The sequence below is a fragment of the Theropithecus gelada genome, chromosome 10 (assembly GCF_003255815.1).
Source record: "Theropithecus gelada isolate Dixy chromosome 10, Tgel_1.0, whole genome shotgun sequence".
NCBI classification, from domain to species: domain Eukaryota; kingdom Metazoa; phylum Chordata; class Mammalia; order Primates; family Cercopithecidae; genus Theropithecus; species Theropithecus gelada.
In genome coordinates this window covers 70,247,975-70,274,782 of record NC_037678.1, presented here as the reverse complement: position 1 = coordinate 70,274,782, position 26,808 = coordinate 70,247,975, and the positions used below count along the sequence as shown (strand labels likewise).

Below are 26,808 nucleotides of genomic sequence, written 5' to 3'. Positions count from 1 at the left end.
ACCTCGCCTGGCTAGTTTTTTGTATTTTTTTTAGTAGAGACGGGGTTTCACCGGGTTCGCCAGGATGGTCTCGATCTCCTGACCTTGTGATCCGCCCGTCTCGGCCTCCCAGAGTGCTGGGCTTACAGGCTTGAGCCTCCGTGCCCGGCCTCTTTTTTTTTTTTTTAATATGAAGACTCACTTTGTTGCCCAGGCTGGAATACAGTGATGCGATCTTGGCTCACTGCAGCCTCTGCCGCCTGAGTTGAAGTGATTCTCCTGCCTCAGCCTCATGTGTAGCTGGGATTATAGGTTTGTGCCACCACACCCAGCTAATTTTTATAATTTTAGTGGAGATGGGGTTTCACCATGTTGGCCAGGCTGGTCTCGAACTCCTGACCTCAAGTTATCCACCCGCTTTGGCCTCCCAAAGTGCTGAGATTGTAGGCATGAGCCATCATGCCCAGCCCTACCCATGGATTCTTATTTTATTATTGAGTTGTAATCTTACTATCATTTTTAATGTACAAATTGTCTCTGATTTGGCCAGTGGAATTGCATGTACTCCAGCTTTTGTGTCCTTTTAATGTGTCCTCCTCATCCCTGAACACTTCTTTACTTACCTGCTTTCTGACCCAGCAAGATGTTCTGGGCTTAACTTGTATTTTCCCAGTCCCACTTCTGGAATTATCCATTTTCCTGGGGAGCTCTGGTTTCTTTTAGCTTAGAATGGTATGCATGTATACGTCTATACCTGTTTCTCTATTTGTCTGTCTGTAGGTAAATATAGTATTCATACTAATACCTTGAAGTCAATCTCTTACTAGGAGTTTCATTCTAACTTTACCCTTCTATATATGTGTCTTGCTACTCCAACATTGAGCAATCTGGCTTCTGTTATGTACTTTGTATCTACCTACTTGCTCAGTTTTAGTACAAACATTTAGTAGTTTTATAATTGTTAACCCATTCCACTGTGGAAAAACAAATCTAACTAGAACTCAGTATTTGTTTATAGTTCATTTAGGTTTTTAGCCTAAGGATACGTAGTCAAAATACTTGAAGAATTACTTGGGTTAGATCTATCCTTGTGCCCCTTCAGTGTGGTTATGTTATTCACTTTAAGTATATGTCAGTAAAAATTTTAAATGTATCACAACCACTTCCTCTTTTCAGTGCTGTGGGAAAACAAGCACTGTTGCATTACCCTTAAGAAAAGAAATAATTTTTTTTTGAAACAGGTCTCACTCTGTCTCCCAGGCTGGAGGGCAGTGGTGGCATCATAACTCACATCAGCCTCCCAAGTAGCTGGGACTACAGGTATATGCATCATGTCCGGCTAATTTTTTTTTTTTTTTTTTTTTTCAGGCATGGGGGTCTCACTATGTTGCCTAGGCCTATCTTGAACTCCTGGGCTCAAGTGATCCTCCAGCCTTGGCCTTCCAAAGTGCTGGGATTACAGGTGTGAGCCACTGTCCCCAGGTCAAGAAACAAGTTGATACTTTTTTTTTTGTTGGGGAATTTGATACTATTAGTAAAATTACTTTTGCATCTACCTTTTGACCCATTGTTTCCATTTGGTTATTCAAGGCAGTAGTATTTGTAGTTGCAGAATATTAAAAGCTATCTAAATGCTGGTGGTACATGAGGGAGTGATTATATAAACTTTGATACATCAACATCATGGAGTATCATGCAGCTAAGAATAAAATGAGGAAGTTTTCTATGAAATCATAGAGTGATTTCCAGAATATATTGTTAAATGAAAAATTGAAGTGCAAAATACTCTCTGAGGCATGCAGATTTTTTTGTTGTTGTTGTTTAAGGATGAAGTAGAAATAAAATAGATGTGTATATTATCATTTGTACAAAAAGAAACACAAGAAGAATAAACCAGAAACAATGAGGTTGGTTAGGGGACTAGTAGGAATGGAATGGAGAGTTGGAGGGGGATGAAAATGGAAGGGATGGGGCGGGGGGAGCAGTGTCATTTACTCTGAGTATAACCTTTTATATAGTTTTGATTTGTAACCATGTTATATTTCACATAATTCAATATGTAGATAAAATAACAAAGATGAGAAATAAAAGCAAAAGATGAAACCCAGTGCTGTTAACAGCTATACAATTCTTGATGTGTTCAACATACCTATTTCATTCTTCTTTCTGAATGTTTGGTCCTGGAGCCATCTTTTTTCCTGCTCTCTGCATGGACAATTTGTGATGTAAGGTGGCCAGCTATCCTGGTTTGCCCAGGATTGAGGGATTTCCCGGGGTGTAGGACTTCAGTGCTAAAAATGGAAGCTCCTGGGCAAACTGGGGCCTGTTGGTTACTCTTTTGACATGCATGTGGCGGTTTTCCTCAGACTTTCCTTTTACGTACCTCGGGAATTCTCTTCACTTTCTCCTGTGTTATGTCCTGCCTTTCCTAGATCTCACACAAATCTCATTTATTGTTACTCCTTTAGTTGTGTGTGCATTCTCTACACAATACATTTATGTAGAGCAAGTTCACGTAGAGTTGCTTCTTGAGAACAGGTGCCTAGGAGGTAAATTGAGGCCTTACATGTCTTTATTCTGTGTTCCACACTGAATTATTGGTTGGGCTCAGAATTCCAGATGTTACTCTTACTACATTCTTCAAAGCTGCTTTTGAGAAACATGCCATTGTGATTTCTGGTTATCATGTGTTCTTTCTGACTGGAAGATTTTAGGATCTGTTTCTCTCCTGTGTTTTGAGATTTCATGATAATGCTGTGGAATGGGTCTTTTTCATTCATTATGCTGAGTATTTTGCCTTATTAAACTTGGAAACTGGAGTCTTCTCATTTTGGGAAAATTTCTTGTGTTATTTCTGTCTTTCGGCTTTCTTCCTCTGGACCTTCTATTTGTTGGATGTAGGACTTTCTTAATGGAGTTTCTTTTTCTTTTTCTTTTTTTTTTTTTTGATCTCTAGGAGATAATCTGTTGTTTTTGGCATCTCATTTTTAATTTCTAGCAGATTGTTCATGTTCTTTAATGTTGCTTTATTAAAAAAAAAAATTCTGGCTAACCTGTAGTACTTGTCTGTAGTCCTGACTACTGGGGAGGCCAAGGAGGGAGAATTGCTATGTTGCCCAGGAGTTTGAGTCCAGCCTGGGCAACATAGCAAGACCCCATATCTCATCAAAGAAAAGAAAAAGCACTCTATGTTTGCTTTGGGGCTCTTTGAGAACATTTACTGTGAAATTTTATTTATCTTTGTTTCCTTTCAGTTCTCCTTCTATTTATTGTGGTTGTCTTTCACATAACAATGTGCTTAAATAGCCGGTGGTTCTTGATAGGTCACTCAACAGTGAGCAAACTGATGGATCCTGTGTTTTTGAGCAGTGTTTATTGGCTGTGATAGAGGGTGGGGACCTAGATGCTTTTAGGGGATCCTTGTGTTATCCATTTCTGAAGATGTTTTCTCCTAGGCTGGTCACTTTTTCCAGGAGGAGAAATCCTTTCATCTCTTGCCATCTATATGAGAGTAGGCTGAGGGTTGGGGTCATAGTACTACCACTATTTGGGGCACTTTGGGAGCCAAGGTGGGGAGGGAAGGTAGTGGCGTCATAATTTTCTGGTGTTTGTTGTTGTTGTTTTGTTTTGTTTTTTGAGACGGAGCTTAGCTCTTGCTGCCCAGGCTGGAGTGCAGTGGCGCCATCTCAACTCACTGCAACTTCCACCTCCTGGGTTCAAGCAATTCTCCAGCCTCAGCCTCCCTAGTAGCTGGGATTACAGGTGCCCGCCATCACCCCTGGCTAATTTTTGTATTTTTAATAGATATGGGGTTTCGCTATGTTGGCCAGGCTGGTCTTGAACTCCTGACCTCAGGTGATCTTCCTGCCTCAGCCCCCCAAAGTGCTGGGATTACAGGTGTGAGCCGCCATGCCCGGCCTGCGTCACGATTTTCTATGTGGTCTTTGACTTACTGGTCTTATTTAGAGTATGGCATCTCACTCCATCCCCCATCCCTTGAGCTGTGCCTCTGGTCTTCTATTCCAGAACTTCTCTGGTTCGATTTAATCAGAATATAAATCTGTTTTCCTTTGGAGCGGGAGAAGGGTATTGCCTTACTGTTTAGGGACAGGTAGGAGACCTGAGGGGGTCTGACTTCTTATTCAGAGTTTGAACAGTTCTCCTGTTCTCAGCCACTGCCTCTCAACTCTTGTCTGCAGTGGTTCCGGGTGCTTCCCACTTCCCTGCCTGCTCTGGGCTTTTGAAGCACTGGGTTGTTTTTTGTGGCTTTTCCCTCTGCAGCCGTAAACTTCAACTTCCTTCTTTGCTGAGTCAGTTACTTCTTATCTTCCTGCTCTCCATCTTTCAGATTTCTGTTGACATCCTTCATCTATTGCCTTTTTCCTTTCCCTTACTCTTTGTATTTATGCATGTATACTTTCACTATTCCCTTATAGCCATTCTAGTGAACCTTCAGGAGGATGCAAAGAAGTATGTGTTCATTTTGCCATGTTTATCCACAACTCCCAAATAACATTAAACAAAAGAAAACAAAATAAAAAATATTAAAAAAAGAAAGCAAAATCAAAATAAAACAAACCCCAAATAAATGGAGAGCAGCTATACCATGTTCTTAAGAAGATTCTATATCATAAAGATGTCATTTCTTCCCAATTTGATTTGTAGATGCAATGCAGTACTTTTGAAAATTGAGATATAATAGTTATATGTATTTTGGGGGTACAGGTGATATTTTGATACCTGTATGCAATGCATAGACATTTTTCTTTGTGTTAGGAACATTAAAATTCTTCTTTTCTAGTAATTTTGAAATATATAGTAAATTATTGTTTACTGTAATTTTCCTGCTCTACTATTGAATATTAGAACTTATTCCTTCTATTTAACTGTTATTTTATACCCTTTAAGCAACTTCTATTTTGCCATGTTTAAATATGGAAGCTCAAGCCTTTGTACAGAGAAAGTGGGAAATGCCCTTGGCTTTTATGCCAAACTCCACCCCCTCTGTCCCCACCTGCCACCCTGGCCTGTTGCCCCTGTTCTTCCCAGTAGCAACCGCTATCATTAATTTAATATGCATCCTCCTATTCATATTGAGGTATGTGGTGTGTTTGTTTATATAGGTGTATTTTATTCTCTTTAATGTTTAATAGTGTACCATATCAGTATAGCTACATTTTATTTATCCAGTCTCCTGTTATGAATATGTACGTTTTTCACTGTTTTCTAATCTCTGTTATAAACACTGCAGAACACTATCCTTAGTCTGCATGTACAAACGTGTGAGAATTTCTCTAAGGGACTATTCCCTTACCTTTTCATATTGTATGCTTAGGTAAAATGGAAGTGACCTGGAGGCTCTTTCTATGGGGATTGGTGAAATGATTTCATTGCATTTTCTTTGCATTTTGTAATTGTGATGAGAAAAATAGAATTATAAAACTTACAAATCTTTTTTAGAAGTTTTGAGAAACGTGGCCGGGCGCAGTGGCTCAAGCCTGTAATCCCAGCACTTTGGGAGGCCGAGATGGGCGGATCACGAGGTCAGGAGATGGAGACCATCCTGGCTAACACAGTGAAACCCCGTCTCTACTAAAAAATACAAAAAAATAGCTGGGCGAGGTGGCGGGCGCCTGTAGTCCCAGCTACTCGGGAGGCTGAGGCAGGAGAATGGTGTAAACTCGGGAGGCGGAGCTTGCAGTGAGCTGAGATCCGGCCACTGCACCCCAGCCTGGGCGACAGAGTGAGACTCCGTCTTGGGGGAGAAAAAAAAAAAAAAAAGAAGTTTTGAGAAACGTGCTTTGTTATGATCATGACATCAAGTTTTATGCTTAAAAAGTCTGTATGTATTTCCTTGTGTTTAATGATGGACTCTTCAGATGCCTGATACAGATCTATAGTCCCTTATTAACAATTCTGAAATCCAAAATATTATGAGAACTGAACTTTTTTCCCCTTGACTGATTTAGTAGTAAAACCTGTCCTGTCCAAACTCATTTTGGTGTCAAAGCTCTGATGTAGATTTAGAGGGCTAGGTTAGCCTATTTTATTTCACTTGGTCTTTGTCTACATTTTATTTTTTTTTAATTAATGTGTTTGATTATGGGTTGCTGGTGGTGATAATATACAATATATGCATATATTAGCATTCTAAAGTTCAAGAAATTCTAAATTCTACAACACATTTAGACCCAAAGATTTCAGATGAGGGATTGTGGGCCTGTGGTCACCATTAGCTAGAAACTTTACTTTCAGCTATGGGTGGCAACTTACAAGAATTTATTTCTGGTTGATAGAAATTCCTTTCTTATTATTAATAAGAACTCAGACAATTTATTTAAACTATATTCCAAGAGTGTGTTCATTTTTTAAATAATAGCTCTTCCTTTTCTTTCATTGACAGCTATAATATTGAAATTGCTTTTGATAATGCAAATGGATTTCACATTCAGTAGAACCTTTTTATGTTAAGTATTTTGTTTAAATGGTGAAGCCTTTTCTCAAGCATGCATGGAGATTGCTTTATTAGTTTTAATTCTTCTTTAGGATTTTCATGAGAAAATTAAAACGTCATTAGTGGACCATGTTAGCCACAGTTTTCCAAAGTTGCATTTTGACTTTGGATCTGTAAACTTTCTATACACTTCAATATGTATGTGTAGGTTTTTTAAAAAAAACAAAACAAAACAAATTTTCATCAATCTTTTTTTTAGGCCGGGTGTGGTGGCTCACACCTGTAATCCCAGCACTTGAGGCCTAGGAGGGTGGATTGCTTGTGCTCAGGAGTTCAAGACCAGCCTGGGCAATATGGCAAAAAACCCATCTCTACAAAAAAATACAAAAATTGGCCAGGCGCGATGGCTCATGTCTGTAATCCCAGCACTTTGGGAAGGCCGAGGAGGGTGAATCACGAGGTCAGGAGTTTGAGACCAGCCTGGCCAACGTGGTGAAACCCCGTCTCTACTAAAAATACAAAAAATTAACTGGGCATAGTGGTGGGTGCCTGTAACCCCAGCTACTCGGGAGGCTGAGGCAGGAGAATTGCTTGAACCCAGGAGATGGAGATTGCAGTGAGCTGAGTGCAGTGGTGCGATCTTAGCCTACCGTAACCTCCGCCTCCTGGGTTCCAGCGACTCTCCTGCCTTAGCCTCTTGAGTAGCTAGGATTACAGGTGCGCGCCACTACGTCTGGCTAATTTTTGTATTTTTAGTAGAGACGGGGTTTCACTATGTTGGTCAGGCTGGTCTCGAACTCCTGATGTTGTGGTCTGCCCACCTCAGCCTCCCAAAGTGCTGGGATTACAGGCATGAGCCACCACGCCTGGCCAAATTGACATCTTTATGATATAAAATCTTCGTAATCAAGAACATGGTATAGCTCTCCATTTATTTAGGATTTGTTTTTGTTTTTTTGAGATAGGGTCTTGTTTTTGTTTTTCTGAGACAGTCTCTCAGGCTGGAGTGCAGTGGTGAGATCATAGCTCGCTGCAGCCTCAAACTCCTGGGCTCAAGCAGTCCTCCCACCTCAGCCTCCTGAGCAGCTGGGACTATAGGTGCACATCACCATGTCCAGCTAATTTTTGGATTTTTTTGTAGAAGCGGGGGTCTCCTTACGTTACTCTTGTTGGTCTTGAACTCCTGGGCTCAAGTGATTCTCCTTCCTCGGCTTCCCAAAGTGCTGGGATTACAAGCATAGCCAACACGCCTGACCTTTTTAAGGTTTTAAACCTTTCTTGATAAAGCTTTATATTCATAAAATGATTATATTTCTTTTGTGGAATTTATCCCTGGGTAACTTACGTTCTTTTTTGTTATAAATTGTATTTTCTTTTTCCTTCAACCCTGGCAAATGGATTTTCTTTTTTTTTTTTTCCTTCCTTCTTTTTTTTTTTTGAGACGGTGTTTCGCTCTTGTTGCCCAGACTGGAATGCAGTGGCACCATGTCAGCTCACTGCAACCTCCATCTCCCAGTTAAAGCAATTCTCCTGCCTCAGCCTCCCAAGTGGCTGGGATTACAGGCGTGTGCTACCATGCCGGGCTAATTTTTGTATTTTTAGTGGAGATGGGGTTTCACCATGTTGGCCAGGCTGGTCTTGAACTCCTGACCTCAGGTTATCCACCCATCTCAGTCTCCCAAAGTGCTGGGATTACAGGCATGAGCCACCGCGCCCGGCCAATGGATAAATTTTCTAATTGATGATGTTGAGTGGTGATGTTAGTATCACTTGATTTTTCTTTTTCTTTCTTTCTTTTTTTTTTTTCATATGATCGCAGATGTCACAGTGTGGCTAAAATCTCTTACTAGGTCTGAGTCTCTTGGATCTTTAATGTAAATAATTATGCTGTCTGGAAATTATGACATGCTTATCTCTTCTAATCCCTTGTTTCTATTATGCATTGAAAGGAATTCTAGTGTACTGTTGAATGGTTGGTATATTCTCAGTTTTTGTCAGCCTTCTCCTAAGAGATAGTATTTATATTTGCTCAGGAAAGATATAAGGAAAGGCATAACTGACATTTTGCTTATTTTATTTATTTATTTTTGCTTCAGAATCTAATCTTGGGCAGTTTAAACTTTTTATCAGTTTAAATGTTAGCTCTCCTTTGCTCAGATTTGTTACATTCGTAGTGTGTTGTATTTTTTGAAACATCTGACCTGTGGGAGAACATTTTATTTTGGTTTACTTATTACTGATGGTTTATTTTTTTTTTAATCACTAACTTCTTTTCTAGTTACCTTGCCAAACTAGTATACTTTATGCATTTTAGAAACACTTACTTGTATTAATAGATGAATGTGAGTAAAAAGTATAAAAAGCAAGTCTTCTTTGTACTGTTTTACTCTTGCAAAAGTAGAATGAAAAGCTCTTGCAGCTTTCCTGTGAAATCGAATTTCTTTCCATATAAAAATGTTCAAAATGTATTTGTAAAAGTAATATATACTCATCAGTATCAAAAAGGTTCAAAATAAAGAATTCCTACAACAACAGTTTTTAAAAGACAACTCAAAAAAAAAAATGGGCGAAAGACTTGAACAGATACTTAAAGAGGAAGATATGAATATGGCCAATAAGCACATTAAAAAGTTCTCATGCAGCCATAAAAAGAATGAGTTCATGTCCTTTGCAGGGACATGAATGAAGCTGGAAACCATCATTCTCAGCAAACTAACACTGGAACAGAAAACCAAACACCTCATGTTCTCACTCATAAGTGGGGGTTGAACAGTGAGAACACTTGGACACAGGGAGGGAACATCACACACTGGGGTCTGTCGGGGAGTTGGGGGAAAGGGGAGGGAGAGCATTAGGACAGATACCTAATGCATGCAGGGCTTAAAACCTAGATGACGGGTTAATAGGTGCAGCAAACCAACATGGCACACGTATACCTATGTAACAAACCTGCACGTTCTGCACATGTATCCCAGAACATAAAGTAAAATTTAAAAAAAAAAAGATCTTCAGAAAAAGTGCTCAACATCTTGAGACATTAGGCAAATTAACATTAAAATCATTGAATTCTAGCACTCTGAATTAAAATTAAAACCACAATGAGGTACCATTATACTCCCACTAGAATGGCTAAAATAAGACTGCCAGCTTCAAATAATGGTGAGGATTTGGATCAACTGGAACTCTCATCAAGTACTGTTGGGAGTATACATTTTTTTTTAATGAAGTTAGCTTTCATCCATCTTGTGACTCGGCAATTCTCCTAGATACTTATTCAGGAGAAATGAAAACATGTCTACAAAAAAAAAAAAATGAAAACATGTCTACAAGAATGTTCAGGCTGGGCGCGGTGGCTCAAGCCTGTAATCCCAGCACTTTGGGAGGCCGAGACGGGTGGATCATGAGGTCAGGAGATCGAGACCATCCTGGCTAACACGGTGAAACCCCGTCTCTACTAAAAAATACAAAAAACTAGCCGAGCGAGGTGGCGGGCGCCTGTAGTCCCAGCTACTCGGGAGGCTGAGGCAGGAGAATGGCGTGAACCCGGGAGGCGGAGCTTGCAGTGAGCTGAGATCCGGCCGCTGCACTCCAGCCTGGGTGACAGAGCGAGACTCCGTCTCAAAAAAAAAAAAAAAAAAAAAAAGAATGTTCATAATAGCTTTATTCATAATAGCCAAAGCCTGGAAATAAACCAAATGTCCATCAAGAGAGAATATACAAATGGTCATATATGAGAATATTACTCTGTAATAACAGATAATGAACTACTGATGCATACAACAACGTAGATGAATATCATAAACAGGCTGAGTGAAAGAAGCCAGACACAAAAGAGTTTATGTGTTTGAGTCCATTTACATGAAGACCAAGAACAGGCAAAAGTACGTTATGAAGACAGAAGTCAGAACAATGATTGCCTTAGTGGGGTGAGGGGGTGGTTTCAAATAGGGGTTGACTAGGAAGGGGCACAAGGAAGCTTTTGGGGGTGTTGGAAATGTTCTATATCTTGATATGCATTTGTTAGAACTCATTAAATGGTACACCTGAGATCTGTGCATTTCACTGTGTTTAAACTTTAATTTTAAAAAAGTAGGGGAAGGATATGAGGAAGTATACATTGATCCAAGGGCATTCTCCTACATAAGCACAATACAGTTATCACACTCAGAAAATTTAACATTAATGCAGCACTACCATCTAGTATGCAGTTCACATTAGAATATCCCAGTGTCTTAAAATTTGCTGAGAGTAGATCTTAATTGTTTTCACACTTCCCATCTCACACTCTCCCTCTCATGGTAACTGTGTGGTGAAGGATTGGTTCTTTTTTTTTTTTTTTTTTTTTTTTTTGAAAAAGACAGAGTCTTGCACTGTCTCCCAGGCTGGAGTGCAATGGCATGATCTCGATTCACTGCAACTCTGCCTTCCAGGTTCAAGTGATTCTTGTGCCTCGGCCTCCCGAGTAGCTGGGATTACAAACATGCACCACCATGCCCGGCTAATTTATTTTTAGTAGAGACAGGGTTTCACCATGTTGGCCAGGCTGGTCTCGAACTCCTGACCTTGTGATCCATCTGCCTTGGCCTCCCAAAGTGCTGGGATTACAGGCATGAGCCTCCGTGCCCCACCTATAGAATTTTTTATATGTAGGATTCAGTGAAAGATCACCCATTATTAATTTTTAAAAAGCTTCATGATGGAAATTATTCTTGTAGAATGTTAAAGTCTGGAATCCCAGGGCATGTTTTCTGGGCACCTGTTATTTTCAGTAACCCATTTCGTTTTTGTCATACATATAGAGTTAATGTATGAAAAGTCAATTATGTCAAACTTACACAGTTTGTATGAAAAGATTAATGATCTTTTACAAATGCAGAATTGGCTGGATGTGGCTAATTGTAGAATTGGCCTGTAATCCTAGCGCTTTGGGAGGCTGAGGCGGGAGGATCGCTTGAGTACAGAATTTTGATTCTTCTTTTTTTTTTAATTTTTTATTTTCTGAGACAGAGTCTCACTCTGTCGCCCTGGCTGAAGTGCAATGGCATGATCTCAGCTCACTGCAACCTCCACCTCCCAGGTTCAAGCGGTTCTTGTGCCTCAGCTTCCCAAGTAGTTGGGATTACAGATGTGTGCCACCAGGCCCAGTTAATTTTTTTGTGTGTATATTTAGTATAGAGGGGGTTTCACCATATTGGCCAGGCTGGTCTCGAACTCCCAATCTCAGATGGTCCGCCCATCTCGGCCTCCCAAAGTGCTGGATTACAGGTGTGAGCCACCATACCCAGCATTTATATTTATTTATTATTATTTTCTTTTTTTTGAGATGGAGGTTCACCCTGTTGCCCAGGCTGGAGTGTAATGCCAAGATCTTGGCTCACTGCCACCTGCACGTCCTGGGCGATCCTCCTGCCACAGCCTCCCGAGTAGTTGGGAATACAGGCACGTGCACCACACCCAGCTAATTTTTGTATTTAAGTAGAGTCAGGGTTTCATTATGTTGGTCAGGCTGGTCTCGAACTCCTGACCTCAAGTGATCTGCCTGCCTCGGCCTCCCAAAGTGCTGGAATTACAAGCATGAGCCACTGCGCCCGGCCAAGCCCAGGACTTTGAGACCAGCCTGGGCAACAGACCAAGACCCTGTCTGTGTAATAAAAATTATGCAGTATTAGAATAGCAAATCTTGCTCTTAAAAGTTTTGTTTTCCTCGTTGCTTTTTTACTGAAAATGCATGGCTTTAGAAACTTCTGGGTAGTTTGAATTGCAGACAAGCAGGCCCTATTCTTGTTTGTTTAATTAATGAGATTTGTAAACAGTACTTGGTTTCCCCAGACTCTAGGACTTAGAGGAAGGAAATTTTGATTTAGCTCTTGGTAAAGCTAGATGCACCTGATTTTTCTTTTTCATTGTTATTTTCTTGATCACAGAAAACAATACACGTTAATAGTAGAAAATACCCACAATTGAAACAAATATAAAGCACTTAATAAAACTCTACCACCTAGGCTAGGTAAGGTGGCTCACATCTGTAATCCCGGCACTTTGGGAGGCCGAGGTGGGTGGAACAGCTGAGGTCAGGAGTTCAAGACCATCCTGGCCAACATGGTGAAACCCCATATCTACTAAAACTACAAAAATTAGTTGGGCGTGGTGACAGCCGCCTGTAATCCCAGCTACTCAGGAGGTTGAGGCAGGAAAATTGCTTGAACCCAGGAGGTGGAGGTTGCAGTGAGCTGAGATCATGCCGCTGCACTCCGGCCTGGGTGACAGAGTGAGACTGTCTCGAAAAAACAAAAAAACTGCCACCTAGAGATGGTGGTGGTCAACATCTTAGCAAGAATTTCTCTTGCGTTTTTCTGTGCAAACACAGACAGATTTTCATTTTTTAAAAAAGATGATAGAATCATACTGTATGAATTTAACTGCCTAATTAGCTTGCTGTATCAGCGTCTCTCTTGTCATTAAATGCTCTACAGCTTTTTTTAAAATGGCTACCTGTGGTAGTATTCCTTGAAGGAAATACCTTAAAATTTTTTGTTTTTAAACTCTAAGATACATGATGTTTGGCTAAAACTAATGAAAATAAATTGATGAAACTTCAATGTAGTGGATCAAGAGACCCATGAAATTGATGAGTTAGATTGTTGTGGGCACCGCTTTTAAATTTATGGTGCCTTCTTAGCAGAATCATGACTTCATCAACTCTTTTTTTTACATACTTTTATTCAAAGAAGATGTTCTCCTCCTCTGCCCCACCTTACCTTCTTCTTGTCTCCAACTGCCAGTATTCATCCATACTCTTTGTAGTTTTGAGGTGTGAGATAGCTCCGAAGTTCTTGGGAATGGGTAGAGTTTAATTCTGAGTCTGCATATAGTCTATTGGAGGAAGCTTTTCTTAGGAGGTGAAATTTGGGATGGAGTTCTCCTCTACACTGTAACCCTGTGGCCACAATCTTTGGTTTAGATCTTTGGCATTTTTCAGTGGATGCCTGTCATAATGTCTAACTCTTCTTCCTGCCTCCAGGCTTCCTGTGATTGCCAGATGAAATTCCGAAAACCCAAATCATTCCCCTAGTTAATATCCTTCAGTGACTCCAGATCAATCAAATTCTTGATCCCTCCGCATGGGTCTTATCATCTGCCCTCGTGCCCTCTCTAGCATCCTACATATTGAGTTCCCCACACCCTAGTTCCCCACACCTCTAGTTTCCCTGAGTTTGGAATATTCTTTCACATTTGCTCATCCCACTATCTAGAACTTCCTGCAGTCTCCCTACTGCCAACCTGTCTGTCTAGTTGCTAATTTATTTTAAAACCCAGCTTAAGTAACACATCCTTTTGGAAGTATTACTTCCCTGATCGTTACTCACCTCCATGCCATCGTTCGCTCAACTCATTGAAGTTAGGTGCCCCCTCTTCTGGGCTGCCACTGCTCTCCATATTCACTTATGTACTGTACTTTGTATTGTAATCAGTTTAATTGACACCCCCCCCTTTATTTGAGCTCCTTGAGAGCCGGACCCTGATTCTTGCTCCTTAGCACTCCACCCTCCCCAGAACCAACATGGTATATAGCTTATAGGAGGCACCCTATAAATGTTTAATGAATGTTTGAATGCAAAAGTGTATCTAACTTTATTGATGGTATAGTTATGAAAAGAACGTGTTGAGAAAAAGGTCAGAAAGGGTTAGGAACTTGTCGGTATTCTAAATCCGTCTTTTTCAAAAGCATACACATTTAGGAATGACTGTCTTGCTTTAAGAATTTGTAGGGCTTTGTTCACCTGAGTTGTACCTTGCTATCACAGAAGGATGCCCTGCAGTGGTCCCGCCATCCGGCTACAGTGGAGGGAGAGGAGCCAGAGGACACGGCTGATGTGGAGAGCTGTGGGTCTAATGAAGCCAGCACTGTGAGTGGTGAAAACGATGGTAAGGACCCTTTACCGGATGGGTGAGGGAGCCACAGCGGGCACTAGGGACTAACCTTTATTTTCCTTTCTTCCAGTATCTCTTGATGAAACATCTTCGAATGCATCCTGTTCTACAGAATCTCAGAGTCGACCTCTTTCCAATCCCAGGGACAGCTACAGAGCTTCCTCACAGGTAAGGAAGAGGTAGAGCCTAACCCGGGAGGATGAATGATGACAGGTACAAGGCAAGATGCTTCCTTCTCCTGTTGTAAGCTGTGGACATGTTCAGAGAGTGAAGAATAGAAGTCTGGTCTCTAGCTGTTAGTAGCATTTAACAGTGGGCCGTAGGAAAAATGAACAGTAGGTCTGAGCAGAGTGAGTTTTTTCTTTTTCTTTACCTTGGCTGAGTGATTCTGTTCTTTTTTTTTTTTTTTTTTTTTTTTGAGATTGAGTTGCATCTGTCGCCCAGGCTGGAGTGCAGTGGTGTGATCTCCGCTTACTGCAACCTCCGCCTCTGGGGTTCAAACAGTTCTCCTGCCTCAACCTCCCGAGTAGCTGGGATTACAGGCACGTACTACTGCACCTGGCTAATTTTTGTATTTTTAGTAGAGATGGGGTTTATGCCATGTTGGCCAGGCTAGTCTTGAATTCCTGACCTCAAGTGATCCGTCCGCCTCAGCCTCCCAAAGTTCTGGGATTACAGGCATGAGTCACAACGCCCAGCCTGATTCTGTTCATTCTTGTAATATACATGTGAACATCCAGGGAGAAGTGGGGTTAGTGCAGAGTAGTGAGAACAGGAGATTGGGAGTGAGCAGTTTGAATGGTGACCCTGCACTTACTACCCTTGAGACTTTGGGAAAACTCCTTGCCTGTAAAATGGGGATAACAGTACGTTTTGTAGCTTGGAATGATGCTTGGCACAGTGACCAGCACGTAGCTCAGTAACATTAACCGGTGCTCTCGTCAGCATTATTCGACAGATCTGGTTGAAGACGAACTTCATTTTACAAGAGAGTGAGTAGAGAGTGTCGCCAGGGAATGCTTTTGTGGCTCTGCAGTTGATTGGGGCTCTCTTTTTGTTCTCTCTGGGAATGTAGGCAAACAAACAAAAGAAAAAGACTGGGGTGATGCTGCCTCGAGTTGTCCTGACTCCTCTGAAGGTAAACGGGGCCCACGTGGAATCTGCATCAGGTATGTGTAAACTCATGGTTGTGATGCTTTTTCCTCAGATCCTGGGGACCTGGCCCCCCTCTGTCAACAGTTTCTGACTTAATAGTGTGATGCCAGGAGAGCTGTCGGGCCATAGGCAAGAGCCCTGCCAGTGGGTGAGGCCTGCCGTAGGTTCTATTGCTGGGCTCTGCCGTGTGCCTTCCTCTTTGTCTCCCAAGGCAGTCGTGAGGATCCAATGGAGGATTTGATTGTGCCAGTGCTTTGTAAAAGGTGTAGTGCTATACAAATAAAGATGGCGGTTTGGCATCTGTAAGGTGGTATTTTTAAAGCCAGACCATGAGGTGGTGGTTTCTCTCAGCCTAAGGCTCTCAGTATTGCTGGCAGCATTTCAGGGAGAGCTGGGAGAAGTGAGCTTGTCTGAGAGCCGTGGGTGCGGCTTGTGATACTTTTGACCAGTGGAATGCTGTGCCTTCAGGGTTCTCGGGCCGCCACGCCGATGGCGAGAGCGGCAGCCCGTCCAGCAGCAGCAGCGGCTCTCTGGCCCTGGGCAGCGCTGCTATTCGTGGCCAGGCCGAGGTCGCCCAGGACCCTGCCCCGCTCCTGAGAGGCTTCCGGAAGCCAGCCACAGGTGAGTGGCTTGGCACTTATTTCTCTGCCTGTGAAGGGGGCCCCTGCAGGCCTAGTGAGAAGATGTCTTCTATTCTAGTTCCTTTACCAGTTTATTTTTACTTCTTGGGTGGCCCTCTATTTTTATTTATTTTTACCTTGTAGTTTGATGATTTCATTTGTAGCTCTCTGCTAGACTGTGAGAACTCCTTTCAGGCAGAGATGATGCCACATAGTTTCTCTATGTCCCTGTAGGCCTAGTCTGTGCCTGCCTTGTACTGCTTAGTAAGTGTTTGAGTGACTGAAAACTGCTTCTGAGCTTCTCAGTGAAGAATTCCAACACCCCTTTTCTCTCTTCGGTAGCATCCTGCCACGTTCATTCCCAACATCTGTAGTCTCTATCAGACGCTCCCTTTTTTCCAACCTAGTCAGTATGTTGAGTGGAAGCATGTGTTGAATTTTGGGGATGCAAACAAATTCAGTAGTGCTGTATCTATATCTCCCACCCCTCACCCCACCCCACCCCCATTAGGGTTATTTGCAATACTAGTATGCTCTTTGCTATTTCAGGATTTAATTCTTAATGGCCCACGTGCTGGGTTTTTTTGTAGATGAGCCACATGAAACCATTAAGAAGACAAACTTGCTTCTGAGAATTAGAGTAAACCTTTGTCCATGTGAGAACTAGATTTGCTGTCTTGCTGCTTTTCTAGCTCATCAGCAGTGCTCAATCTAAGGTCTCACAGGTCTCTAGGCCTAGTGAGTTTTTCACATAAAAGTAACATTTGCTGAGGCTTCTGTGAGAGGTATTAGCATCTCAGTTGGCTTTGAACAGTGCTTAGTACATTTCTGCATGGAGATCATCTCTCTCCAGCCCATTCATAGAAGGCTTCTGCAGATTTTTCTATAGTAGACTAACTAGATTTACTTTTAGACAATTTCCATGATTTCTCCAGTTGAGCTTTGTGGAACCTGTTCTCCAGCTTTGGAGGGAAGCTCAGAACCTGCCCCTTGCCTGGTTTTCTGTGGGAAGTGTCCTTTTCAGGCTGTGACACAGCATGGTACAGAGTTTTGTCTGAGGGGATGCAACCCCAAGTGTTCTCCTAGGTTTGATGGCAATGACAGTAACCTGGAAAGAACAATTGTAATATGCAGGTTAGGATGGATTGAGCAGATTGTGTGCAGATAACTTGTGGGTAGTTTGGGTGCTGTCACCAAAGTTTTCCCATCAGTTGGCATTTGCTTTTTTCTTTTAAAAAGCTGAAATCTATACCTTGCTGCTTCTTGCTTCAAAAATCATAGGTCAAATGAAGCGTAACAGAGGGGAAGAAATAGATTTTGAGACACCTGGGTCCATTCTTGTCAACACCAACCTCCGGGCCCTGATCAACTCTCGGACCTTCCATGCCTTACCATCACACTTCCAGCAGCAGCTCCTCTTCCTCCTGCCTGAAGTAGACAGACAGGTGCACATGGGGAGCCTCCCCTTTGCCTCTTTCTGGATGGGCTTCTGTTCTCTTTTAAGTTTATTTATTAGGATTTTTTTCCCCCTTGATCCTTCTAGGTGGGGACAGATGGCCTGTTGCGTCTCAGCAGCAGTGCACTGAATAACGAGTTTTTTACCCATGCGGCTCAGAGCTGGCGGGAGCGCCTGGCTGATGGTACGTAGACTTGATCATCTCAGACGGCTTGCGATGCACCTGACCTGTGTGGTATTGCATGTCTCCTGGTACTTAAAATCCAAGCTCTTTCTTCTCAAAGGGTTATTTAGTATAAGACAGGCTTTCCTCATTACCAATAAATGTGGTGGGTATTAATGTGCCACATAGCTCTGAAGAAATAACAGAGTGTTTAGGTTTAGACTTTCACTATATTGTATGTATATACTCATTCTTCATCTCCTTTTTATCATTAAAACTATAAACACCTATTCCAGTAATCATGGCATCGTCTGGAAGGGTGGAGGAAAGTACACTGTGGAGTTGACAAGCTCCATCATGCTCTGTCTTTAGGCATTGTCACTTGGAGTGATTGTTAGCTTCTATTAATTTAATTTTGTAGGGAAAGTGTTGAGAGGGTTCTTAAGAACACCCCTAGGTTTGATGATTCGCTAGCAGGACTCAGCATATAGTTACATGTATAGGGCTGTGGTTTATTACAGCAGAAGAATACAAAGTAAAATCAGCAAATGGAGAGGCACATGGGGTGAGGTCCAGGGGAAACCATGTGTTGGCTTCCAAGGTCCTCTCTCAGTGGTGTCACACAGGACACATTTAATTCCCACAGCAACAAGTTATGACAACATGTATGAAATGTCTACTAGGGAAACCTGTTAAAGACTTGGTGCCCAGGGTTTTTATCAAGGCCAGATCATGTAGGAAGCCACTGCTTGGCACATACCGAGATTCCAGATTCCCAGAAGGAAGGCAGGTGTTCAGCATAAGCCATATTGTTTGCATAAACAATTTAGGCACAGTGAACAACTCATCAGTTAGGGTGATTGGGAACCCTCCTGAAATCGTAAGTTCCCAGATATCAGCCAACAGCTGTTCTTTTAAGTAGGCCTTTCTAAGAATAAACAATCAGGCCTACTATGTTAACTTTTTGTCTACACGGGAAATAAGAATGGTTCTTTTTTTTTGTTGTTTTGGTTTTTCGATCAAGGAGTTGCTTGGTCTGACTTTAGGGAAGAGTGAATTTCCCTTATAGTAGACGTGTTAGCTCTGTCCCTGTAAGAACGTGATGTGAGAGAGCCTCTAGAAGAGACATGTTTTAAAACTGGGAGATTCAGCTGTCCATAAGACAGACATTAATATCCCGAATGCACTTACTAGAAGAGGTTTATTTCTCCCTAGGCGAATTTACTCATGAAATGCAAGTCAGGATACGACAGGAAATGGAGAAGGAAAAGAAGGTGGAACAATGGAAAGAAAAGTTCTTTGAAGACTACTATGGACAGAAGTAAGGCAGTTGGAGCTATGAGTCCTGGTCTGGGGTTTTGAGGGGTTAGAGGTAGATGGTCTCAAAGTAGTGTATTACTTACATGTTGGACAACAGTGTGGAGATTGCAGTGACACTTGGGTCATTTATCATAATGCCATTCATAGTGAAGCTAACAGAAGTTTTTCTGTGGTTAGAGTTATGCACCATGCAGATTTATTTTGTTCTGAGATATCTATGTTTCTGGGTCCATATTATTCATAGAAATAAAAGAGACATGTCCACTCTGGCCTGAAACTGATGGTGTGATTTTGATTTGCAGGCTGGGTTTGACCAAAGAAGAGTCATTGCAGCAGAACGTGGGCCAGGAGGAGGCCGAAATCAAAAGTGGCTTGTGTGTCCCAGGAGAATCAGTGCGTTCACAGCGTGGTCCAGCCACCCGACAGCGAGATGGGCATTTTAAGAAACGTTCTCGGCCAGATCTCCGAACCAGAGCCAGGAGGAATCTGTACAAAAAACAGGAGCCAGAACAAGCAGGGGTTGCTAAGGATGCAAAATCTGTGGCCTCAGATGTTCCCCTCTACAAGGATGGGGAGGCTAAGACTGACCCAGCAGGGCTGAGCAGTCCCCATCTGCCAGGCACATCCTCTGCAGCACCCGACCCAGAGGGTCCCGAATTCCCAGTTGAGTCTGTGGCTTCTCGGATCCAGACTGAGCCAGACAACTTGGCACGTGCCTCTGCATCTCCAGACAGAATTCCTAGTCTGCCTCGGGAGACTGTGGATCAGGAGCCCAAGGATCAGAAGAGGAAATCCTTTGAGCAGGCGGCCTCTGCATCCTTTCCCGAAAAGAAGCCCCGGCTTGAAGATCGTCAGTCCTTTCGTAACACAATTGAAAGTGTTCACACCGAAAAGCCACAGCCCACTAAAGAGGAGCCCAAAGTCCCGCCCATCCGGGTAGGAGACTGTTTGATTCCTGGCTGCCCTGGAGCCAGGTTTTCTTTGAGAGTCATGAGATTATAGAGCCCTTAACTCTGGGGCCTTGAAGTTAATTATGTGGGAATGTAGAGCCTTTTATGAGAGGCTTTCTTGAGACAGCCTTAAAGTTTAGTGAGATAGGTTCTTTTCTTCCTCACTTTTTTGTTCACTCTGTTGAAGTTATCTCCAGAGGTCAAAATCCTTTGGAGTTTTAAAATCTTTTTAAGATAGTGTTAGGTTCTTTGCTGTAGTGACTCACACAGTCCCACCAGAAATTAAATTTAGAAGTGTGGCATATAACAGCCCTTGAGCAGAATCTTCTCTGAATGGTGTGGTGTTATGGCAGCCATTTTACTATGATGATTTCATTGTTTTAAGGAAATTATTTGATTCTGTATGCCATGACCCTTAAGCTACTAGAATCCTAGTTTTGCTTTACAGTCCCTAGGTCAGATCACCCAGTCAGTTAAAACTGTTTTCTAATTCTTTTTTTGCAGATTCAACTTTCACGTATCAAACCACCCTGGGTGGTTAAAGGTCAGCCCACTTACCAGATATGCCCCCGGATCATCCCCACCACGGAGTCCTCCTGCCGGGGCTGGACTGGCGCCAGGACCCTCGCAGACATTAAAGCCCGTGCTCTGCAGGTCCGAGGGGCGAGAGGTCATGACTGCCATAGAGAGGCGGCCACCACTGCCATCGGAGGGGGGGGTGGCCCGGGTGGAGGTGGCAGCGGGGCCACCGATGAGGGAGGTGGCAGAGGCGGCAGCAGTGGTGATGGTGGTGAGGCCTGTGGCCACCTTGAGCCCAGGGGAGGCCCGAGCACCCCTGGAAAGTGTACGTCAGATCTACAGCGAACACAACTACTGCCGCCTTATCCTCTAAATGGGGAGCATACCCAGGCCGGAACTGCCATGTCCAGAGCGAGGAGAGAGGACCTGGCTTCTCTGAGAAAGGAGGAAAACTGCCTACTACAGAGAGCTTCAGTTGGACTCAGAGATGGGCTGGGAGATGCCTCCCAACTCCCCATTGCTCCCACTGGGGACCAGCCATGCCAGGCCTTGCCCCCACTGTCCTCCCAAACCTCAGTAGCTGAGAGATTAGTGGAGCAGCCTCAGTTGCATCCGGATGTTAAAACTGAATGTGAGTCTGGCACCACTTCCTGGGAAAGTGATGATGAGGAGCGAGGACCCACCACTCCCACAGACAATGGTCCTATTCCGTCTCTAGTGGGAGATGATACATTAGAGAAAGGAACTGGCCAGACTCTTGACAGTCATCCCACTATGAAGGATCCTGTAAATGTGACCCCCAGTTCTACACCTGAATCCTCATCAACTGATTGCCTGCAGAACAGACCATTTGATGACAAATTAGGTCTTGGTGACTCATGCCTTCCTATGAGGGAAAGTGATACTAGACAAGAAAACTTGAAAACCAAGGCTCTCGTTTCTAACAGTTCTGTGCATTGGATGCCCATCCCATCGAATGATGACGTAGTGAAACAGCCTGAACCAGAATCCAGAGGACATGTACCATCTGTTGAGCCCCAGGTTGGAGAGGAGTGGGAGAAAGCTCCTCCCACCCTTCCTGCATTGCCTGGGGATTTGACAGCCGACGAGGGTCTAGATCCTACTGATAGCCTTACTTCACTCTGGACTGTGCCATCTCGAGGAGGCAATGACAGCACTGGTAGTTACTGTCAACAGATAGACGCTGAAAAGCTGAAAATCAATGGAGACTCTGAAGCACTGAGTCCTCACAGTGAGTCCACAGATACAGCCTCTGACTTTGAAGGTCACCTCACAGAGGACAGCAGTGAGGCTGACAGTAGTGAAGCTGCAGTGACAAAGGGATCTTCGGTGAACAAGGATGAGAAACCCAGTTGGAACCAATCTGCCTCACTGTCCAAGGTGAATGGTGACCTGCGTCTGGTTACAAGGACAGATGGGATGGTTGCTCCTCAGAGCTGGGTGTCTCGAGTATGTGCGGTCCGCCAAAAGATCCCAGATTCCCTACTGCTGGCCAATACTGAGTACCAGCCAAGAGCCATGTGTCTGTCCAGGCCTGGGTCCTCAGTGGAGGCCACTAACCCACTTGTGATGCAGTTGCTGCAGGGTAACTTGCCCCTAGAGAAGGTCCTTCCACCGGCCCATGATGACAGCACGCCAGAAGCCCCACAAGTACCGCTTACAAACGAGCAGAGCCATGGCTCCCTGTGCCTGGGATCTTTACATGGTCTTGAAGAAAACAGTGGCATGGTTGGTGGAAGCAGCCCCATTTCTTTAAGGGCTTTGAAGGAGCCTCTTCTACCAGATAGCTATGAAACAGGCCCTGGGCTTGCCAGGATTGAGGTCACCCAGGCTCCTGGAGCACCCCAAAAGAATTCCAAGACAGTCCCAAGTTTTGACTCCCTCCATCCAGTGACAAATCCAATTACTTCCTCTAGGAAACTGGAAGAAATGGATTCCAAAGAGCAGTTCTCTTCCTTTAGTTGTGAAGATCAAAAGGAAGTCTGTGCTGTGTCACAGGACAGTAATTCAAATGCTGCTCCAGGCAAGAGCCCAGGAGATCTTACTACCTCGAGAACACCTCGTTTCTCATCTCCAAATGTGATCTCCTTTGGTCCAGAGCAGACAGGTCGGGCCCTGGGTGATCAGAGCAATGTTACAGGCCAAGGGAAGAAGCTTTTTGGCTCTGGGAATGTGGCTGCAACCCTTCAGTGCCCCAGGCCTGCAGACCCAATGCCTCTGCCTGCTGAGATCCCTCCAGTTTTTCCCAGTGGGAAGTTGGGACCAAGCACAAACTCCATGTCTGGTGGGGTACAGACTCCAAGGGAAGACTGGGCTCCGAAGCCACATGCCTCTGTTGGCAGCATCAAGAATGAGAAGACTTTTGTGGGGGGTTCTCTTAAGGCAAATGCCGAGAACAGGAAAGCTACTGGGCATAGTCCCCTGGAACTGGTGGGTCACTTGCAAGGGATGCCCTTTGTCATGGACTTGCCCTTCTGGAAATTACCCCAAGAACCAGGGAAGGGGCTCAGTGAGCCTCTGGAGCCACCTTCTCTCCCCTCCCAACTCAGCATCAAGCAGGCATTTTATGGGAAGCTTTCTAAACTCCAGCTGAGTTCCACCAGCTTTAATTATTCCTCCAGCTCTCCCACCTTTCCCAAAGGCCTTGCTGGAAGTGTGGTGCAGCTGAGCCACAAAGCAAAGTTTGGTGCGAGCCACAGTGCATCACTTTCCTTGCAAATGTTCACTGACAGCAGCACAGTGGAAAGCATCTCACTCCAGTGTGCGTGCAGCCTGAAAGCCATGATCATGTGCCAAGGCTGCGGTGCATTCTGTCATGATGACTGTATTGGACCCTCAAAGCTCTGTGTATTGTGCCTTGTGGTGAGATAATAAATTATGGCCATGGGAAACGTTGTATATTTAGTGTGTGTATTTTGATAATGATTGATCTTAAATCTGTATACAGAATATCATTGATACAATACTCTTTTTAGGCAGAAGCACTCTTGCCTTCCCCCAGAATTTATAGTGCTAAAGGCCTTTGTCTCTTGTTGACCCTTCTGGTCTTGCTGGAGGGGTTTCCTGGGTATAACCCATTGGGCTGCCCAAGGCCAGCCAGCCTGAACTCTCCTGCAGACAGAGCCTGATGTGGCATGGAGTGGGGTTGTGGGTGGTGGGGGGACTGCCTGACTCCCAGAGGGACTTGAAACTGAAGCAAGAAGGTTGCATTCTCCATCAAGGGAATTAACTTACCTGAACTAAGTAGAAATGCCAGTCTTCCACTGCCCCCTCCCTGCCATCTTTTCTTCTTCTACTTTGGGGAGTTGATGGCCAGGAAAGAAGGCAGCATTGGGTTAAAGTAACTCCCAGCATTGCCCACCAGGGGGCTGGTGCACGTGCTGACCTTAGGGTCACAGTTGAGTCATTTGCCAGTTGACGGAGCAAATTTGGAACTTTTCTGTTTCCGTGTGATCCACTAGCCCACAGGATCATTTGGAACCTTGAATAGCTCTGCTTGGACAATGGGGTTGGGGAATAGGGTTGTCTTTCCTATGAAAATGCCATCTGTAGACCTTGTGAGTCAGCTGTCCAGACGTTTGCAGGTGAATTCCTCTGCTTGACATCTTCCCTGTCACTTTGGACCCTATGGGAGTGGGCATCTCCACGCACCTGTGTATGTGAAAGTCATTTTACATTTCAAAGCAGTGTGTGTTTCATATTTTTATATTTTTAACTCTTTATTCTTGGATGTATAAAGTGAACTTTTTGGCTTCTGTAAGTATGCTCTATGCACCTCTAATGTTTTATCATGTATTTATATGTTGTACACAGTACTGGCTGATTCTGTAAATGGATGTATTGTACAGAGAACATGAACGTCTCTTCTAATTTTACATCTTCAGCATCATTGCATTAAAGTGGTGTAATCTACTTCTCTACACCTGTTGTCAGAGCCACTGAGTGCTGTGCTGCTCGACGTGAGGGTGATATGATTGACTTGTGACCTGCCAGGTTGCCCGATGCCCTGTTGGGTCACCGGGTGAACCTGCTGCTGCCTGCAGAGCCACAGTCAGCCTGCCCACACGCCGCCAAGCAAACTCATCTTGCTTTTCACATCTCTCCTCCTACAGCCTTAATGGCTGCTCGCTGCCATATGTGACAAATCACCACCACCAGTGTTAAGTGCTTCTGGATTCATGGGTGAGTTCCCTGGGCAGCCCCCAGGAAGGCCTTCCAGATCTGGCTCCAGGGTCACCACCTGTCACAGCAATACCTGGAACCAGGCTCTCCTAGGACTGTGAGGCTCCTTTTGACGTACTTTTGACATCGGGCAGGTTTGGGAAGAAACAAAGCCATGCCTGCTCCTGCCTCTCTCCCATGTTTCCAGCAAGTAGATGCCCCTGTGTGTGTTTTCCCTTTGCCTTGTTTCCTGCCTTATATCTTGTATTTCGACTTACTACAGAATTGAGGGTCCTTGCTTAATTTAGGTCAAGTATAAAATTTGTATGACTTCAACAAGTCTGAAAGGTTTTTTTCTCATTTAATCTGATGTGGCATTTTCGTCATCTGAAGCATGAGTGACAAGTTGGGAATGATGTGATTTAGAATGCAGTATTGGCCAAGTCAAAGTTGCCAACTTAAGTGTCTGTTTACCAAAAACCGGGAACAGGGGCCCAAGCACGTCCAGTCCTCTTCCCTCTGCTGGAACCTTTGGGGACACTCAAGGTTACAGTTTGACGCTGATCTGGTCCATGGGGGCTGCCCAGAGAAAGCACTGCTTCTGTATGTCTGTTGTGGTATTGGAACAATAAACTGTACAACCTGCAGTTGTGGTCTCAGTCATCTGTGGCTGCCTCGCTGGTGTGGGAAGGTCAGCTGAAGTGCTGAGCTGGAAGGGAAGGAGTAGACGCCAGCTGTCCTCACCTTGGCTCTGGAGCTACTGTTCTTATACTTGGAGCTCTTCTTTTGGGAGGTTAGTCCAAAAGGAATGACTTGGCAGCTTCACTGGTCTTTAGCTGTTCATGACTTGGCGGACTTCACCACATAGACTGCAGTCATCAATCTACCGAGAGCAATGAGAATGTTTCCCCTGGTGAGTGGGAGTCATAAATTGTGACATCCCTCTGAGCAGCTCGTCCAAACAGCTTCACCGAGCTTGAGGTTGCCAAGTGGCTTCCTAATGGTCAGTGGTCTTCTGTAGGTGGGTGACTAGCTCTGACCTTGGAAAACTTTAACCCCAAGCACCTCTTTCTGTAGCCTCTGGTGGCAGTGAGAGGAAGGTGCTGGCTCAGGGTGGGGTGTCTGATGCTGGTTGAGTGAGCCTGAGTAGAAGGCCTGCTTCAGGGATTGACTTCTTGACTGAGAAGTCCTCAGACGTCTCTTAGAGTATGTAAATACATTGACTTTGTGCTTATCAGAAATAATTTTATTAGTATATAAATAAGCCAAAAGACCAAATGATGGGAGTTTAAACATCTATTCATTTATTTTTTCCTGTGAATTGGAGGAAACACTTCGTGGTGGGATATCCTTTGGGCAGTTCAAGCTGCCATTTTGTAGTGCTGCTGTTTGATCGACATGCAGTTTTGAGAACTGATGATTCGGAGGCCCTGTAGTGACTGAGCAACTGCCTGGTGGTGGTGATGTGTCCTTGTGTCACAGGACCCATTTGCCCACTTACGTCTGCAGGAGCTCAGAATGCATTAGGGTCCCAGATCGGGACCTTCCTGTGCCTATTGCCTCTCCTCAGGGAGGCAGAATGATGTAGTGAGTTCTTAGAGTACAGCCTCTGCGACACGCCAGCTCTGTGGTCTTGGGTCATGTTATTTAACCAGGCTGCCAACTATCATCTGTGAATGGTGTAATAGTTCCTACTTCACGAGGTTGTTAGTGCCTGCCTCCTAGGACATGATGACTGTTAGTTCACAGCAGGCCAAGACAAGTAATAGGTGAACTACAGTAGAAATCTAGACAGCTACTGCCACCTACTTCACTCTTGCTCCAGAAAGGAGCTGTCAGGATGTAGGCCTTGTGCCCGTTGCGCTGAGGGGTGATGCAGGGTATGAAGTCCCTTTGGACCCTGGCTTTTGGTCTCAGGCCACAGACCTGACCAAAGGTTGGTGTAGTCCTGAGTTTAGATTGAATATTTGGTCAGGAAGGCTTATTTTGCTCATGGTCCAAAGGACAGGGAAAATAATGTTTCAGAATATAGGAAAAATGGTATTGGCCTGGCAAGGTGTCATTTATTTGCTATCCAG

At 43.9% G+C, this 26,808-nt stretch overlaps 1 protein-coding gene across 1 annotated transcript in view; it reads left to right on the top strand.

Annotated features, from left to right (window-relative positions):
- ASXL1 (ASXL transcriptional regulator 1) overlaps positions 1-25,377 on the top strand; it is a 76,766-nt gene extending 51,389 nt beyond the window's left edge. Inside the window, exons 5-13 of the mRNA XM_025398449.1 lie at positions 14,239-14,359; positions 14,436-14,533; positions 15,441-15,534; positions 15,989-16,141; positions 17,422-17,585; positions 17,684-17,780; positions 18,975-19,080; positions 19,382-20,015; positions 20,534-25,377. Of these exons, the coding sequence (XP_025254234.1) occupies positions 14,239-14,359; positions 14,436-14,533; positions 15,441-15,534; positions 15,989-16,141; positions 17,422-17,585; positions 17,684-17,780; positions 18,975-19,080; positions 19,382-20,015; positions 20,534-23,440 (4,374 nt within the window). The 3' untranslated portion in view covers positions 23,441-25,377. The remainder of the gene's footprint in view (positions 1-14,238; positions 14,360-14,435; positions 14,534-15,440; positions 15,535-15,988; positions 16,142-17,421; positions 17,586-17,683; positions 17,781-18,974; positions 19,081-19,381; positions 20,016-20,533) is intronic.
- The last annotated feature ends 1,431 nt before the right edge of the window (positions 25,378-26,808 follow it).